Source organism: Colletotrichum fructicola, assembly GCF_000319635.2.
Source record: "Colletotrichum fructicola Nara gc5 chromosome Unknown KSG_Nara_v1_contig05, whole genome shotgun sequence".
Lineage (NCBI taxonomy): Eukaryota > Fungi > Ascomycota > Sordariomycetes > Glomerellales > Glomerellaceae > Colletotrichum > Colletotrichum fructicola.
In genome coordinates, this window is record NW_027094055.1 from 1,145,280 (window position 1) to 1,161,261 (window position 15,982).

The 15,982-nt window shown below is 53.9% G+C and overlaps 5 protein-coding genes across 5 annotated transcripts; 3 read left to right on the forward strand and 2 right to left on the reverse strand.

Annotated features, from left to right (window-relative positions):
• Positions 1-322: 322 nt before the first annotated feature.
• Positions 323-1,850, forward strand: ssl1 (General transcription and DNA repair factor IIH subunit ssl1; the record flags this gene model as incomplete). Its single annotated transcript, XM_032020383.1, has 2 exons — positions 323-897; positions 959-1,850. The coding sequence occupies 2 exons, from the start codon at positions 323-325 to the stop codon at positions 1,848-1,850; spliced, it is 1,467 nt and encodes a 488-aa protein (XP_031882644.1).
• A 230-nt stretch (positions 1,851-2,080) lies between these two features.
• On the reverse strand, positions 2,081-3,337 carry CGGC5_v008986 (4-hydroxyphenylpyruvate dioxygenase; the record flags this gene model as incomplete). The annotated part of the gene is made up of 1 exon (XM_032020384.1): positions 2,081-3,337. The coding sequence occupies one exon, from the start codon at positions 3,335-3,337 to the stop codon at positions 2,081-2,083; it is 1,257 nt and encodes a 418-aa protein (XP_031882645.1).
• A 1,054-nt stretch (positions 3,338-4,391) lies between these two features.
• Ttc36 (Tetratricopeptide repeat protein 36) lies at positions 4,392-5,186 on the forward strand (the record flags this gene model as incomplete). Its single annotated transcript, XM_032020385.1, has 1 exon — positions 4,392-5,186. The coding sequence occupies one exon, from the start codon at positions 4,392-4,394 to the stop codon at positions 5,184-5,186; it is 795 nt and encodes a 264-aa protein (XP_031882649.1).
• A 755-nt stretch (positions 5,187-5,941) lies between these two features.
• On the forward strand, positions 5,942-6,717 carry CGGC5_v008988 (60S ribosomal protein eL27; the record flags this gene model as incomplete). Its single annotated transcript, XM_032020387.1, has 3 exons — positions 5,942-6,004; positions 6,275-6,611; positions 6,710-6,717. 3 exons carry the CDS (start codon positions 5,942-5,944, stop codon positions 6,715-6,717), a joined length of 408 nt encoding a protein of 135 aa, XP_031882539.1.
• Positions 6,718-7,832: 1,115 nt separating this feature from the next.
• On the reverse strand, positions 7,833-9,276 carry CGGC5_v008989 (putative sugar phosphate/phosphate translocator; the record flags this gene model as incomplete). The annotated part of the gene is made up of 5 exons (XM_032020388.1): positions 7,833-8,207; positions 8,261-8,668; positions 8,719-8,942; positions 8,998-9,065; positions 9,140-9,276. The coding sequence occupies 5 exons, from the start codon at positions 9,274-9,276 to the stop codon at positions 7,833-7,835; spliced, it is 1,212 nt and encodes a 403-aa protein (XP_031882648.1).
• Positions 9,277-15,982: the final 6,706 nt, after the last annotated feature.

The window sequence follows — 15,982 nt, forward strand, 5'->3', positions numbered from 1 at the left end:
ATGGAATGGAATTCGGGTATGTGAAGCAACCTGGCAAGGGTCGTGCACCAGGCCAGCTTTTATTGGCTGTTGGGGTCAGCGCAGGGACTAGACTACGAGGCTGCGATCTTCTCCGCTACAGCCTTGCGACCCTGTTTGCTCATTTCATCCAACAACGACAACTCGCGAAAAAGTGCAGCATTCGTGCTCGCCTTTCAAACAAACGCTAGGATCGACCCCGAAATCTCTATGAGAATAACCAATACAAATCCACTAGCTCACACGCACCCCGAAACTACCCAAGCATCTCTCCGTCTAGCGATCCCGACCGACGCCACTTATCATGGCCGACTCCGACGGCGAGTACGTCGAGGACATGTCCGATGACGATCTCCACGATCATCGAGTAACCAACGGCAACGGCGCAGGCGGAAAACCCGGGAAAGCGCGTGGCAAGAAAGGCAAGAGTGGGCACTCCAAGGCGCGGTGGGAGGACGTCAAGCGCAGCTGGGAGGAAGTTACAGAGGGCGCCGACGGCAGCCTGGCGGTTGGTGCAAGTCTTGAGGCTGAAAAGAGAAGGAGGTTGCTCAAAGATACGACGCCGCTCCAGCGAGGAATTATTCGGCATTTGGTACTTGTATTGGACATGTCATTCGCCATGACAGAGAAGGATATGCTACCCAATCGCTACCGCGTCACTTGGGCATACGCGGCAGATTTCGTCAAAGAGTACTTCGAGCAGAACCCTATCTCTCAACTTGGAATCATTGGGATGCGAGATGGTGTTGCTCTTAGAATCAGCGACATGAGTGGCAACCCCACCGACCACCTTGAGAAGCTGAAGTCCTTCGAGGGGCAAGACCCATCAGGCAACCCCAGCTTACAGAACGCCCTTGAGATGTGTCGCGGTGCACTTTTGTACGTGCAAACTCCTCCCGCTCTTCTGTTTTGGAACATCCACTGACTGGCTGAATCATAGTCACGCCCCTTCGCATGGCACCCGCGAGGTGCTCGTGGTTTTTGGCGCTCTGCTCTCCTCCGATCCTGCTGACATTCACGAAACGATATCTTCTCTTATAACCGATCGCATCCGCGTCTCTGTCGTCGGTCTTGCCGCGCAGGTTGCCATCTGTGCCGAGCTTTGCAGCCGGACAAACTCCGGTGATGACACTCAGTATAGTGTTTGTATGAACGATGCCCACTTCAGAGATCTACTCCTCGCTGCCACCACCCCGCCCGTCACCCGCACCGCTGCGCAGAGCACTGCATCCTTGCTCATGATGGGTTTTCCATCAAGAACACTCGTTCGGGGTGAAGCCACCGCCATTTGCGCCTGCCACAACAAGCCCGCTCGTGAAGGCTACCTCTGCACTCGTTGCAGCACCCGTGTGTGTCGTCTACCCATCGAATGCCCAGCGTGCGGCCTGACACTCATCTTATCCACCCACCTCGCTCGCTCGTACCATCATCTATTCCCACTTCGAAACTGGGTCGAGGTACCCTGGGCCAAGGCCGGAAGTTCCAAGGCCTGCTACTCCTGTCTCACGGCCTTCCCAGAACCGCCTAGGGCCTCCAAGAAGAGGGACAAGGAAAAAGCGAACGACAATGACGGGGTGACTACAACAACGCCAGTGGCTCCGACCCCAGTGGCACCATCTGAGCTAAAAGGGGTCAGCGAAAGCGGTCGATATGCCTGCACTGTGTGCAACAGCCACTTCTGCATCGACTGCGATGTATACGCTCATGAGGTTATCCATAATTGCCCCGGCTGTCAAAGTGGAACCCGTGGAGCGAGGATGGATGATGTTCTTGCGACCAATGGAGTACATGAGCATCAGATAAACGGGACGGCAATGGCTGTCGACGCATGAGGAGGTATCACGATAGTACTTGAGGATTGGCACAGGATACGAGAGAACGGATGAAGGTGCAACGGATACGATCCGGCAAACATTTAATAATAAGCCTATGCTACTATGCTTAGCTGATGAAGAAATGCCGCCACCTCCTTATTTGTGGATTTCAGTCCTAGCGGCTCGAAATAATCCCCTGCCCTGTTGTGCTGCGACAGGCAGGGTGTTCCGCGCCAACGCAGCATGCTTTACAAGTTGCCACGCTCGGCCTGCTCGCGCTCAATTGCTTCGAACAGACTTTTGAAGTTCCCGGCGCCGAAGCCCTCAAAGTGGTTGCGCTGAATGATCTCAATGAAGACAGTAGGCCGATCCATCAGCGGCTTGGTGAATAATTGCAATAGATAGCCCTGCTCGTCGTAGTCGATGAGAATGTTGAGGGCCTCGATGGTGGCCAGGTCCTCTTTAAGCTCCCAGTTACGTTTCTCCGTCTTGAGTCGATGGCGCATGGTATCGTAATATGTGGAAGGAACGGCGATGAACTCTACACCGCGGGCACGCATTGCTGACACGGTTTCGATGATGTTCGGAGTAAGTAGGGCAATGTGTTGCACACCTGGCCCCGAATTGAACACGACGTATTCCTCAATTTGCGATTTCTTCTTGCCGGGAGCCGGCTCGTTGATGGGCATTTTGACGAGGTTGTTGGCTGACGACATTACGATGGAGTTCAAAGCGGAGAATTCTGTGCAAATCTGAGAGTCGTCCACAGACCAGAAGCGGTGGAAGGAAAGGCATTGCTCATAAAAGGCACACGCTGTGACCATTTCATTCCAGGACTGGTTGCCAACACAGTGGTCGATGCGGGCCAAGGGGGCCACAGGTAGGGTAATGGAGGAAGTCGATGGCTTTGCGGCGCGGAAGCCAGGAAGGAATGGTCCCTTGTAGTTACCCCTAGAAATAAGGGTGTGGGTGGTATCGCCGTAGGTGCAGATGACGGCCGTCAACACATCGCCATGGTCAGGGTCGGCAAGGACGATAGGGGGCTGGATCGACTGAGCGCCTTCCTGGACAGCTTTGTTGTACACGCCCTCGACGTTGTCGACCTCAAAAGCGACGTCCTTCACGGCGTCGCCATGCTTTTCGAGGTGGGCATGAATCTCACGCAGGAGCTTGCGCTCCGCGTCAGAGATGGGCTCATCCTCGGGCAGGTGGGCGGAAGACCTCACGGGGGATGTGAAGACGAAGCGGACGTCGTTGTTGGCGATGGCGTATGATGAGATGTACCTGCTGCCAGTCTCGAGTCCCTTATACGCGACGGTTTTGAACCCAAAGAGGTTATTGTAGTAAGAAGCAGCCTGCTTCGCATTGCCCACCCACCAGGTTACGTGGTCGTAGCCCCGGAAGTTGGGCGGCGGATGCTGCACTGCAAGGCCATCGCCGAGGTCAGTCGATGCCGGATAGGCGGCGGTCTGTGGCGGGGAGTCTGTGATTGCAGAAGGGGACATTGACACTCAGCAGTTTTCGGGGGGGGGGGAGACCTAATGTCACGAGTGTAAATATGAATGGATGCTGATTCGTGTGATGAGATCTCCTGAATCGATCCTATGTTGGCAACGGATGTCGGCGTGAGGGAGCGAAAGGGAATGGATTTGGTTGTGCCTGGCACACCGTCTTCCATATAAGTACTTGGAAACAGGGTATATTTGATGAACCTTAAACAGTATCCCAAGGACGGACTTCCGCTCACAAGCACCGGGATATTGTGTTGCCTTGCATTCCACGGCGCATACTGGGCGGTTCCAAATGCAGCAAATCCGACGCCTGTTAGTGGCTAGTTTCGGGGTCGGGTCTCCTCTGATACAATGTCTGACCCGGCACACATTCGTGCTGGGCGTCATCCTGGTCTCGCCTCGATCCTTAGCAGATGGTGCCGAAAGTGGAAGGAGAGGTTGGCGGCGGGTTGAACAGAACCGTGTGTTGAGATGTAATCGCGTGCGGAAACTCGCCGGCCGAGCAGATGGCCGTGGTGAGCCGAGATAAGCCGTCCCTGGCCGGACCATGGGCGCGGCGCGGCTTGACGATCCCCACCATGCTTCGGATGCTCCAGGCTATGCCCGCTATCCCAACTGGTACTTGCCTCCTTGCCCAAGAACAAAGGATGTCAGAGCTGTAGCAATCGCAGCCGGTGTTTCCGTCACTCTCTGGTAAACCGAGGGATGGTACAATGTGTGTGTGCGTGCGGGCGCGCGTTACCCACTACAAATGACGGCATTGCTTATCGCTTCTCCTTTGAAACCCTTCCATAGCCGTTGGTGTGCGGAATGTTCAGACGCGCTTCGGTTACCCGCTGCATCCGCTCCAGCAACATTGTCTGATAAGTCTCCTAGAGTCGCCGCGCAAATTGTCAAGTGTTTCCAGTGCGCGGTTCAAAAACAGTCGGCCATTCGGAGAACCCTCTCCCAATAACAGGTTATCAACTTATTCTGAGCCAGCCCTCCAAGAGAAAGACGAACGGCATACTTCGGGATTGATAGCTACCTTTCAACAAATACCGAAACCATGGCGGTCGTGGGATTGAGCCAGCACGATGTCAATGTGCTCGACAAGATCAAAGATCCTGAATCCCACCCCTCAGCCAACATCCTGCTCGATCCGTCGCTTCCTCGCGACCCTCAAATCACCGACACATCCGTCTACGAGCGTGTCATCCAGAAAGAGAGGGAGATTGTCCTGTCTATGCAGCAGCTGGAGCTCCAATTGGCTGGCTTGAGACCAAAGACGGCGATTGAGCCAGTCCAGGAGTACAGGGCCCTCTTATCGAAGCTGGAGGGTTTCATCTCCGAGTACCCCAACTATGCCAGCGCCAGAAACAACCGTGTGCAGGCACTTCGACGCCTTTATGGGGACACATTGCTACTGGCAGAGGCGCCTGCAACCAGTCAGCGGCTTGTTGAGCATCCTGACGTCGCTGAAATGAGCCTCCAAGCCAAGGTCGCCCTGGAAGACATTGAGAGATCCATCGTGCTTCTGACACCCCGTACAATTTACGGCGCCATGTCGCCCCAAGCGGCTAAGACCTTGTCTCTTGCCTATACACAGCGAGCAGCCATATACCACATGACCGCAAAGCTGGTGCCCCGCTTCAAGGTGCGAGTGGACGAGGAAAGACGTGAGAGTAACTGGAGCAAACTTGAATTCGAAGAGGCGGCGTCGCGCGACTTTGCTTTGGGCGGCAGGTATGGGAATGACATAGCCAAAGGTTTGGCAGTCAGCACAAACCCAACGGCGAAGCTGTGTGGCCAGATGGTCCGAGAGGCGATGAAGAAGGAGTACGGCCCTTCATTCGGTGATTAAAGATACACAGATATAGACCGCGAGAGACCGCGTCTCCATGAACCATGTTGTACTGCTGTGCATCGCGTTTTCTCCCTTGAGCTCTCGTCGTGATATGCAGAAATCCAGATTCAAGAGGAAAACTTTGAGGTTCTTAGTCGCCTGTGTGACACATGCTCGGGTCAGTCCAGTCCACGAAGAGAGGCCGAAGCTATTTTATTCAGCAATAGGGAATAACATGCCTCTGGGCAGCGGCGATAGTCTCCTGAGTCGTCCTGCCTTTCTCTTTTTCCTCACGATTGATTCGCGTGGCAGCAGCACCAAGACCAATGACCAGTGCGAAGACGGGGTCTGCGACCTTTGAGATAATGTAGGCTGGAGGGGCGGCCATTGTGTGCAAGAAGGGATCGCCTTGAGCTTTAGGGTGGACAGAGTGCGAGTAGAAATGTAGTATGTCGTCGTTATCGAGCCTCGGGAACTGGTGCGAACAACGCCGACCCAAGGCGCCCTGCCCAGGTACCTACCTACCTACCTGGGTATTGCCTTACAGAGACAGCACAGACGCTCGGACACGACCGCGGCGGGTGGGGTGGAACGGGACAGCCTGAAAGAAGAGGCTTGATAGTCACGTGATTAAGCACGTGCCTTTAGGTCGAAAATCACCCACACGTCGCAGTCGAAATTTCAATTTCGCGCTACAACGAACATTTCGTAGGCAAGCGGTCCGTCGACAATCTCACCTCAGCACGCCCAAAGCCCCGACAACGCAGGTCACCATGAAGTTCCTTAAGGTCGGCAGAGTCGCCATCATCACCCACGGCCGCTACGCCGGCAAGAAGGTACGAACTCAGTCGAATATCTGCGAGCAGCGCACGCAATCCCTCCTGTCGAGGGGGATGGAAATTTCACGTCGCCGGACGAAGATAGGAGGTATTGGGTGGGGGATGTGCATCGCGAAGACGAAACGAAAGAGGAGGACTGCGATCGATCAAAGCTCATTCGACGACCCCGACGACGACGCTGAAATTTCCAATACCGCTCGACTGGGAGAAATTGCTGTTCAACGTGGATACGAGACCAGACAGTACTGACGTCCGATTTATTTTTAGGTCGTCATCATCCAGCCTGTCGACTCCGGCAACAAGGCTCACCCCTTCGGCCACGCTCTCGTCGCCGGAATCGAGCGCTACCCTTCCAAGATCACCCGCCGCATGTCCAAGACCCGCCAGGAGAAGCGCAACAAGATCAAGCCCTTCGTCAAGCTTGTCAACTACAACCACTTGATGCCCACTCGCTACACTCTTGAGCTTGAGGGCCTCAAGGGCGTCGTCTCCAACGATACCTTCAAGGAGGTCACCCAGCGTGAGGACGCCAAGAAGACGGTGAAGAAGGTTCTGGAGGAGCGTTACACGAGCGGCAAGAACAGATGGTTCTTCACGCCTCTGAGTATGTGATACCTTACCGTCCGTCAAGGGCATTGTGCATGGCATCGCCTCGGTTCAAGGGTGACAAATGCGCATGAGCACCTAGCTAACTCGCAATAGGATTTTGAAAAGGGAATCCGTTTCTGCAATCGTCAACAGGTCGGGGAGTTGGGCTGGCTTGTAAAGAGCATCAATTGGCATCTGAGGTCCTCGGTTTAAGGGCTCCCAATGAGAAACCATTGAAATCAAGACATTTGCCTGTGATACCTCAAAAGGTGTGGATTGAGTTACTGTGACCGAAGAGAGTGATAGAAAGGTCTTTGATGACTGATGGGCACAATTCAGCCCTCGGCCGTGGGAGACGGCCACGATCAATGAAAATGAACACCTCAAGCAAGCCAAATTCAGTCTCTCATCGTTCGTGAATGGGGTTCATCACACACTTGGCAACCGATCCCACTGTCTCGGTAGCTCAAGGTCGACCTCTCGTGTGTTCCAATGGTTTGCAGCAAGCCACGGCATGCGCACGCCGAAAGCTTGCATAGTCTTGGTGCAAGACGGGATTTTGGGTACAGCTCCATGCCATATTTAACGGAGCAGCATTCGCCGTAGAATATCGAACCCCTTCAAAGAGGCCACCTCAGCATGACTGTGCTGAAGCAACCACACATACTTCGTGTGGCTCTACCGTCTCTGCAGTCGTCGTCACCATCTCTTATCATCATCTTCAACGTCGTGGCTATTTCTACCTTGTACTTTTATTGACTCTATGAGCTTTTGAGTGCAAACCAAAAGTGGGGGAAAATCAGCAGTCGGTTTACAATACTCCAACTTGGACTTCTTAATGCATACCAGCATATTGCGCCTCGGCATGCACACTGCATCATGTAGATGCCCTAGACATTTTGGTTCAAGTTTTTGTATCATTGCGTACGTACATGTCTATATCCTTCGCCGTCTAGAGTACATCAGATTAGAACTTCATGAGGCGACCCATGCAACCTAGACCCTCTGCGCTCTGCGCCTTTGCTCTATAGCTGTACACGGGGTAGTTTCCCAAACAAACGTTCCGATCTCCTCCGGATTAAAAAGAAATGGGGTCAATGGGCGCAGGATGAAGAGAAGCTCGTAATATGTACTCTGAACAGGGTAATTTCGTCGCGGAAGAGAATCTGGTATCGTCACATCTCTACGCTTACAAGTAGGAAATGGTAGGCCAAGGAGATTGCGTCTATCCTGTAGCCTATGCCCTGCTGCTGCCGAAATGGCTGTTGACTTCGTTGATCAGGTTGTGGGGGTCGTACTCGGGAGCGTATGTGGGTGCCAGGCCCCCAAGCAGCGTGAAGAGGACGAAAGCAGAGAGCACGATGATGCTAAGCTTGCGCAAGATGGGCTTGCGCTGGCCGAAGTCGGCCCACTGGCGGCCGGCCTCGCCCATGTAGCCCTTGATTTGCTCGTAGCCGAGCTTGTAGTAGACCATGCCTCCAAGGGCGATGCTGTAGCCGAAGAACTGCAAACCAGTAACCTGCGTGCCCCAAATCATCATTGACGCAACGACGAGCATTACGTCCTTGAGAACACCGCAGAGGGTCAGGACCAAAGAAGAGGTCTTGCCGATCTGTTGACTATGGTAAGCACGTGAATGTTTCCTTGCTGTGCACAAACACTTACCAAGAAAACGACGGAAACGTTCAACAAGAAGGCACAGAGTCCGTTCAGGAAGAAGGTGAAGAGTCCGACGTTGTAGACCTGTTCCATGCTGACCTTGGGAATTTCCCATACGAGGGCAACAGCCAAGTTCATGACAGCACAGACGGGAGCGAAGTAGTAGACAGACACGAGGGGGTCCATCTTGAAGTCGGCAGAGCTGAGCAGGCGCTGGACCATGGTGAGCCGCAGGGCCTCGAAGATGACACCACCAATCTGGTAAATGACACCGATCCAAACGAACTTAATCTCTCCCATCGAGGCAATAATGACACCGACAACGATGATGGAGACGTTAAGGAAAACCTTGAGGTTGGGCTGGGAGACACCGAGGGCCCATCCAGACAACAGAACGGCGACGGGTGTGGTGGCCTATGATTGTTAGCGGTTGGGTGTTGAATGTCGGGTCATGGAGTTCCTACTTTGAGCATTTGGATGAAGGCAACGGAGAGATACAGGTAGGTCAGATTGCCACAGATCAAGCTCAAGCTGAAGAACACGCCAATAGGCACGATGGCCCGCATGTAGACACGACCAGTCATCTTGACCGACTTGCGTCCGTCGAGAACAGTAGTCCAGCGCGCGAGAATCTGGGTCATAATGGTCGCGAAGGTCAAGTGGTAGGTCGTCAGGATAACCGGGTAACCTGTGCTCGATTAGCCTTGTCGGCGGTGATCGCTTGTCAGAGGAATCTGGCTTACGGAAATTGAGGGTGTCGAGAATCCATTTGTTGAAGAGAATAACGGAGGAGGACAGAGAGATCCAGACGCTGGGATTCCAAGTCAGCAAAACTTTGCGAAGGGCCACTACTTTGAACTAAGCAATTATTTGGTTTCTTCTTACATGACGTATAGCGCAGGGTGAATGGCAGCCTTGGGAGGCTGGGACTTCTCGAGGTCTGGGTTCGTCGTGGGCAAGATAGAGCCGTTTTCTCCACGAGGGACCTCGCCCGAGACGCGCGTCTTCTCGTCGGCGCCCATTGTGTCGGTACGGTGATGCGGTGTGGTGGGAGAGAGGACACGGTGATGAGGAGGACGTCTGAGGTTAAGATGGAGGGTCGAGGGTGGTGAAGGTGGTGAGGGCGGTGATGTTGGTGTTGGCGGAGCAATTTGATACAGCTCAGATGCTCCCCCCCCAAAAAAAAAGGACAGGACGCGCAAAACGAGAGCGAGCGAGCGGACGGGACGGCCAAGCACTCGTTAAAGGTGTCGTGGGGTAGCGACAGGTACTTTAACAATATGCAATTCGGGGGTCCCAGGGGTAAATGGTAACAGACACCGGTTTCTGGCCTGAGCCGCGACTAAACCTTGGCTAAGCACGGCTTTGGGTTGCAACTGGTGGTAGCTAGAGAAGAAACGAAAAAGGGAACCAGAAGAGAAGGCTTTGGCAGTGCGGGACTCTGAGGGATCGAGTTTAAAAAGGAGGCTGCTTGAGGGTGAAGAGGTTTTTTTTTTTTTTTTTTTTTTTTCCTTCGCCTTGGTTCGCCTCTACGTGTTTGGTCCTTGTCCTCCGGGAAGGGGAGAGGGGGGAAAAGGAGGAGAGTGGGAGGGGTGTGTGGGAGGCTTAGTCGGGGTTGGTGCAGGTGCAGCAAGATAGATACCTACCTATGTGTCGGCAATTATTAAAATAAAATAAAAATAAAAAGTACCACCCAGGAAGAGGAGGGGAAGGGAAGGGGGACGAGAGGGACAATCTTTCCTTTACCCTTCCTGCCTGCTTGTGAGGTACCTGCACTCGAACTGATTGACCAGGTTCTGGGATAGCTGGGAAGAGGCGACCTTCTCCTGTTGCTCTGGCAGAGAACACGGTCTGGTTCTGGAAATTGAGGTTCACGTTGACGCGATGAAGCCCGCCCAATCCAGGATGCGACAGACAATGGACCCAGTAGAGGCACCTGCCGACCTGCATCGATGTACAGTCACCGATACTTGACGGAGTGGGCCCTGAGAGCCCCCGACAGGTCGCAAGTAATGCCAGCCGGAGCGCTGGCCGAATGTATCTGGTACGTGAGCCACTCTGAGGGGACCACCGTGGTACGCCACCCTCTCAGGGGCTGCAATGGGCCTAATATTAGTGCTGCCAATCTTGGATAGGGGCCGCAAATCAAGCTCTGCCCGCCCACCCACGTTCTGGTCCTTGGCATTTCACCACCTCTTCATCTACAGTCCCACTAAGTCAACCCCCCGTGATATTACTTTACATGATAAAACACAGGAACTTGGAAGGTCGGAACAACGTGGACGCTCATCGACCCCTCTGCGCCTTTCGCATAGATGTCTTTGATGACTGGATGGTAGCAGCGGCCCGCACATGTGGTTTCGCCTCTCAAAGGAGCCTCTCCCCGGCGTCGCCTCGCCTCATGTCGCCGCGGCTGTGGACGTGAACGTGGCATAGTTGAACAATGCCTGCATCGGCAAACAAACAGAGCCCGGCCCAAGAAATTGCCTTCCACCTCGTGCGGCTGGTAATGTTTTCTATTCTCCCAATCTCTCTAGCCTGACAGAGATCCCGTTTCGTTCCCGGCCGAGCCAGGTCTTATCGAGATCCATGGCCGTCAAATACCTACCTATCCGTATCACCAGCAAACGGCCGAACAAAAATAAGCTAGAAGGGCCAGCGAAGAAAAGAAACCCTCGCCCGTAATTGCTCCGAACCTATTTTGGCTACATTCGAGCTGCTGCAGCTGTGGCAAGACTAACGCAAGGTGCGGACTCAATCAACTCCAGACCTGCGCTTGCTTTGCCTACTGGTTACAGGGAGTCGCTGTGGCGGCAAGGAGAGTTAATCTGATGCTCGCGGCCGAGGTTGAGGCTCGCCGTACCTTACCTGTGACTGGCAATTCTTCAATTTCATGACAGACAATGGCAGGCCGTCCCAGTGGCATTCATGATCGCCAGCGACTCCCACGAGTCGTGACTGGGTGGGACCCTTGACGTCCTGCCTGCCTGATATCGACGCCAAATGCGAGGTGCTGATTATGATGCTGAAGCTCCTTCGACGAGACCCTTCCTTTGCGGACCGATTCCGTGAGGCATCTGGCTGAACGCGTCGATACTGGCAATGACGTTCCGGGAAACGGCTGCCGGGACGAGGGTTGGTGTACGATGCTTCAGGCCCTCCCCCGGCACAGCTGCCGCCTTACTTAAAGTAAGAATACGAAGATGGGATGCCGTCAACGACCTCGCACGCCGCACCCGCCTGGCTCCTTCGACTGCCTCAACGACCCCTCTTGGTTCTCGCAGACACCAGATCGTGCGCACCGGCCGCTTGGATCACGGCCCCCGGGAGTGGTACTTTGAGGCTGCCGCCTTCATTCGTAGGGGTCCATCTTCCCTTTCCAAGTGTCATCGCCCGAGACTCTCGGGCCCGTGAAAGGTTCATTCCATCTCCCGTCTTCGGCCAGGTCTCACTTCAGCCTTACTCCGAACGGGCCTTGCGTGGCTGCCACACTCGCCGCATCAAGCCATGCCGTTGTGCGGATACCACTGGGCCAAAACCCACCCGTGGCGCGTGGCATGCAATTCGGGTCACTGCAGTGGGAGCTGCCTGCATCCATTGCCTGCCTTGCAACTGTCGCTGGCTGCGTCTCTAAATTGTAGAGCACGACTTGGAGAGATATGCAAGTCAGCGGTCGTCAACATCATCGGATCTTGCTGAATCGACATCGATTGTCGAGTATAGTACTAATAGGTTGCACTTCCAGCGTTCTATTGACCGTAGCAGGTACAAGGACTAAGTATCCCTCTGAAGGACAGGTTTAAGCGTCAACCTGTATCTCGGTCATCGGACGAAAGTCTGCATAATACCCAATCAATCCTCCTTTGCAACCACAGAAGGGCTTACAAGTTACGACTTCGACACCAAGCATTCTGTCAGCATACGTCTCCACCATATTCTTCAGCTGATGCTACTGTTAATAGAAATGGCTGTTTGGAATGCGTCCTGAATCAGTGGCTGACCAAGTCGAGGTTCATGCGGCGCGTCAAACCGACCCGACCGATCTACAAGAGAGATCCAGTTTGTCTGTTTCAGAGTCTTGATGAGATGGAGCCCTAATCCTTGCAAGGATGCCGGGCTGGCCTCTCGAACAATTGTCTCGTTCCGGGAATCGGCCGTCATTCGACAGAACTTCCTCGCCGCAGTGGGGAAGACACGCACGCTCACAAACATGCCTATCCGTACTCTGTAATGAGTACTGACTGCCGCTGCGTACTGCATGTCCGTACCAAGGTTCGCCAACTGCAGGCTACTCAACTCAACTCTGATTTCTCTCATTAGTACTCAACACCTGCCACCAGCACCACCACTGACGGGCCGATGGGCTCGTTAGTATCTTGGTGATCGGCCCTCACAGCCTCATTTGCTACTCTGCTCCGCAGGTTAGCGGCAGGGGCAATCCCGCATTGGGATGCAAATGTCAATCACCAACGCAAAGAGGCAGCAGGGGCTCCAGGACGGCGTCTGTTTGTAACAACTACCGATGGGTCGAAATTGACTCGGTCTACGGATACCGCGTACTCCATCAACATTCCAACTGAGACCCAGCGGTGACGACAACGGTCAGGATCTGACTGACGGAGGACAAAGGCGGGAAGTTTGTCTTCTTGTAGATTGCCAGACACTCAAACCATGGCATCTGGCCCGAGTGGCACTACCCCTGTTGTCAATGAATTACCCTTGCTCATTTCACCAACAAGCTCAACCGCCCGTCCTGGTCCTCGACCTCGCCCTCGCCCTCGCCCTCTCCTTTGCCCTCGTGGGGGGATGGGCATGGCACGGAACGGCAAGACAAGCCCAGGCATGGCACAACGAGCAAGCAGAAAATAAGAAAGGCCGAAATCAATTTCTCGAGCGACGATCTCTTGCCGAGAGGCGAGATGCAGACCACATTGCACCAACGCGGGAGACAACGATATCCCTGTCCATATCTTGATTGGCGACGCACGAGGTTGATGAAAATGAGCAGATGGAACATGGGCTCTTTTTTTCTTCTCCCCCCGGTCCCGAGCAGGCGATTGGAGCTCCAAGTTTCCAACTACCATCCTCATCTAAGATACCGGACCTCTGATCTCTGAACTTGGCTTCCTTGGGTAATGTGCGGGTAGAGGCGACGGGGAGACTGAAGCACACAGAAAGCACAAACGGCGCACCCGCCGTTCCATTTGGCTCCGGCAGTCTGACTGGCGGCCGATGATGTCCCGACGCCAACGTCAATATGTATTCGTAACTTCTTTCGGTCCTGTCAATTCGTCGACGACTCAAGTCAACAAAGGCCGCGTACTCGACTCAGTCAGTACTCTGGAGGAATGGCCGACTTCTCGCCAAACCGAAACGGTACCAAAGCCGGCGTTCACTCGTCCAATGCTACGCATGACTGATGATCTTGGACTCTGGGGTTGGTGGTCTGAACAACCGAACAAATCAAGCTTGGTTTGCATCATGGATCGATGGTCAGCTGCAGAGTGCCAGTGAAGGTGGGATTGCGTTCAATCTTAAGAGATTGCGCTGGGCAGGGTCCCGTCCTCCAGCGTCGTTACAACTTGTTTTGTGGATGGATGACTCTTTCTCCCACTCTTGCTCGTGCGCCCAAGAAAGAAAAAAGGAAAAAAAACTCTGAAGAGAGGAAAGGTCGGCGGGTTGCTCCATGTCACCATGATGGTTCTCTAGCACGCAAAAGACAAACAGACAAGTTGACGTGGACTGCCTAAAGTCCCGGACAACAGCCGAAACGAGAGAAACCTCCTTCGACCGGTCGCGCCAAACAGTCCTTGGTTCAGTAAGGTCTCGGGTATCTAACCTAGGTAAGGCACCTTACCTTTAAGTGAGGTGCCTACCTTAGGTAAGATAGGTAGGGTATTGAGCGCTGGCGGCAGCGGCAGCGTTAGCGGCGAACACTGAACGCAGAGGCAGGCACCGACGCACACGCAAACGCGCAAACACGCAAACACCATGACAGCGATGTAGCTCCCACCAAGTCTGAGCGATATGCCGGAAAACAGCTGCCAGACTAGGAAATGGAGGCGAGAGAACGTGTGAGTGTAAATTGGCAGTGGGTTCGGCTCGGGACATGAGAAAATATTGGTGCAAGCCACATCAACAAACCCACTCCTGCACAGCTACAGGCATGATATGTCTTGATGTTTTAGACGAGAATTACGCCGCTTGCTGTCAACGGGGAAGCGGTGTCGGCACCAAGTTGCAGAGACAGCGGTCAAGTTAGTAGGTGATGGCTTCAGGAGCAGTCAAGATCTACAACAGCAAATCATTGCCCCGTAACGAGCACCGATAGCCAGAGTCGTTGATTGAAAGAATATGGTTGGATGACAAGCTGGGTATGGAGGGCGGACGGGTCAAGGGTGTCGACGGGATGGACCACTCGGGTCCCTTGCTTTTACAGCGGCAAGACAAGGAACCTTGCACAGGTTGCGTTGATACCTTCCTTTCCCTCGAGGTTGGTGCAGGAATTCTTGCCAACGGCTCTGCTGTCCAGGAGGCGGTCAACAGCTGCCTATGCCATCGGCTTGGCGGTCTGTCACAGAAAATGATTGCCTGGGTAGGTCACGTCAGGTTCGGGACGAAGGGGCAGGCGTGCAACGCGACGGGGCATGCCGCATCAGGGCAGATTGGAGCTTCATCAATTATAATGATGACTGGCCATGGGGCTGTTTGTCTTCATGTCAACGCCGGAAACCGGAAGGCTGGATGTACACCAACTTATTTAGTGAGGTATGGACGAACGAAATTGAATGGTGATCCGGGCACCCAGTGCGGTATGGGCGAGTGTTTTGTTTCCCCCGATGCGTGGGATGCGTAGGTAGGTTGTTTACTCTATATTAGTAGAGTGTAGATGATGAATCCACCAGCCATCTCATTGATTCAATGGACCGTGAGGGTAATTGATGAGGAGCAGGAGGAGAAGGCCGGGACTGGGACTGGGACCGGGACCTGAGGCGGGGATGAGGACGGGGACAGGCAGGAAATCTTCGGTTCCACGCCCCCCTACTAGTGCAATGGGAACGGGTTGACGGGTGTGTGTGCGTACGTGGTTTATGGACCATGGGGCAAGGAAACCCGGGAATTCTGGGAACGTGTCCTCGAGTCTTTGGGGAAGCGAGGGCAAGCAGCCTCCACAGGCATCTCCAGTTCCCAGTTTCCTGACGGCCCAGAGGGAAAAGACCAGACCAGACCAGACCAGACCGCAGCTCACTCGAGTGGAGGGACCCGTTCTCATCCCACCCGAAAAGCCGACCTAGTATGATGATGGATTGAACAATTGACATTTGGTTGACTGAGTGAGCGTGGTGAGAACGGTCGCCATGGACTTTCACATATGCAACTGAGAGATTCTGGTGTTTCTGTTTCCAAGCGTCTGTCTGGTCTACTGACAACCCGTGCTTCTCCTCTCCCTCGTCCTTTTACTTCTTTTTGTCTTGTTCTCCTTCTTTCTTTCCTTCTCCCTTCCCCTCTCCTGTCTTTCTAAGTAGCCCCCCCCCTTTTTTTTTTTTTTCTTTTTTTTTCCCCCTTCCCCTCCCCTCTCTCTCCCTCTCTCTCTTTTTTCCCACCTCACGTCACGTATCATCTAGGTCGTTTGCTCAAGCCACCCTACATGACATCTCACAGGTACCTATGTACCTAAGGTAAGGCACGGATGGATACTTTGCCGCCTCAAACCAACCGGACACGCAG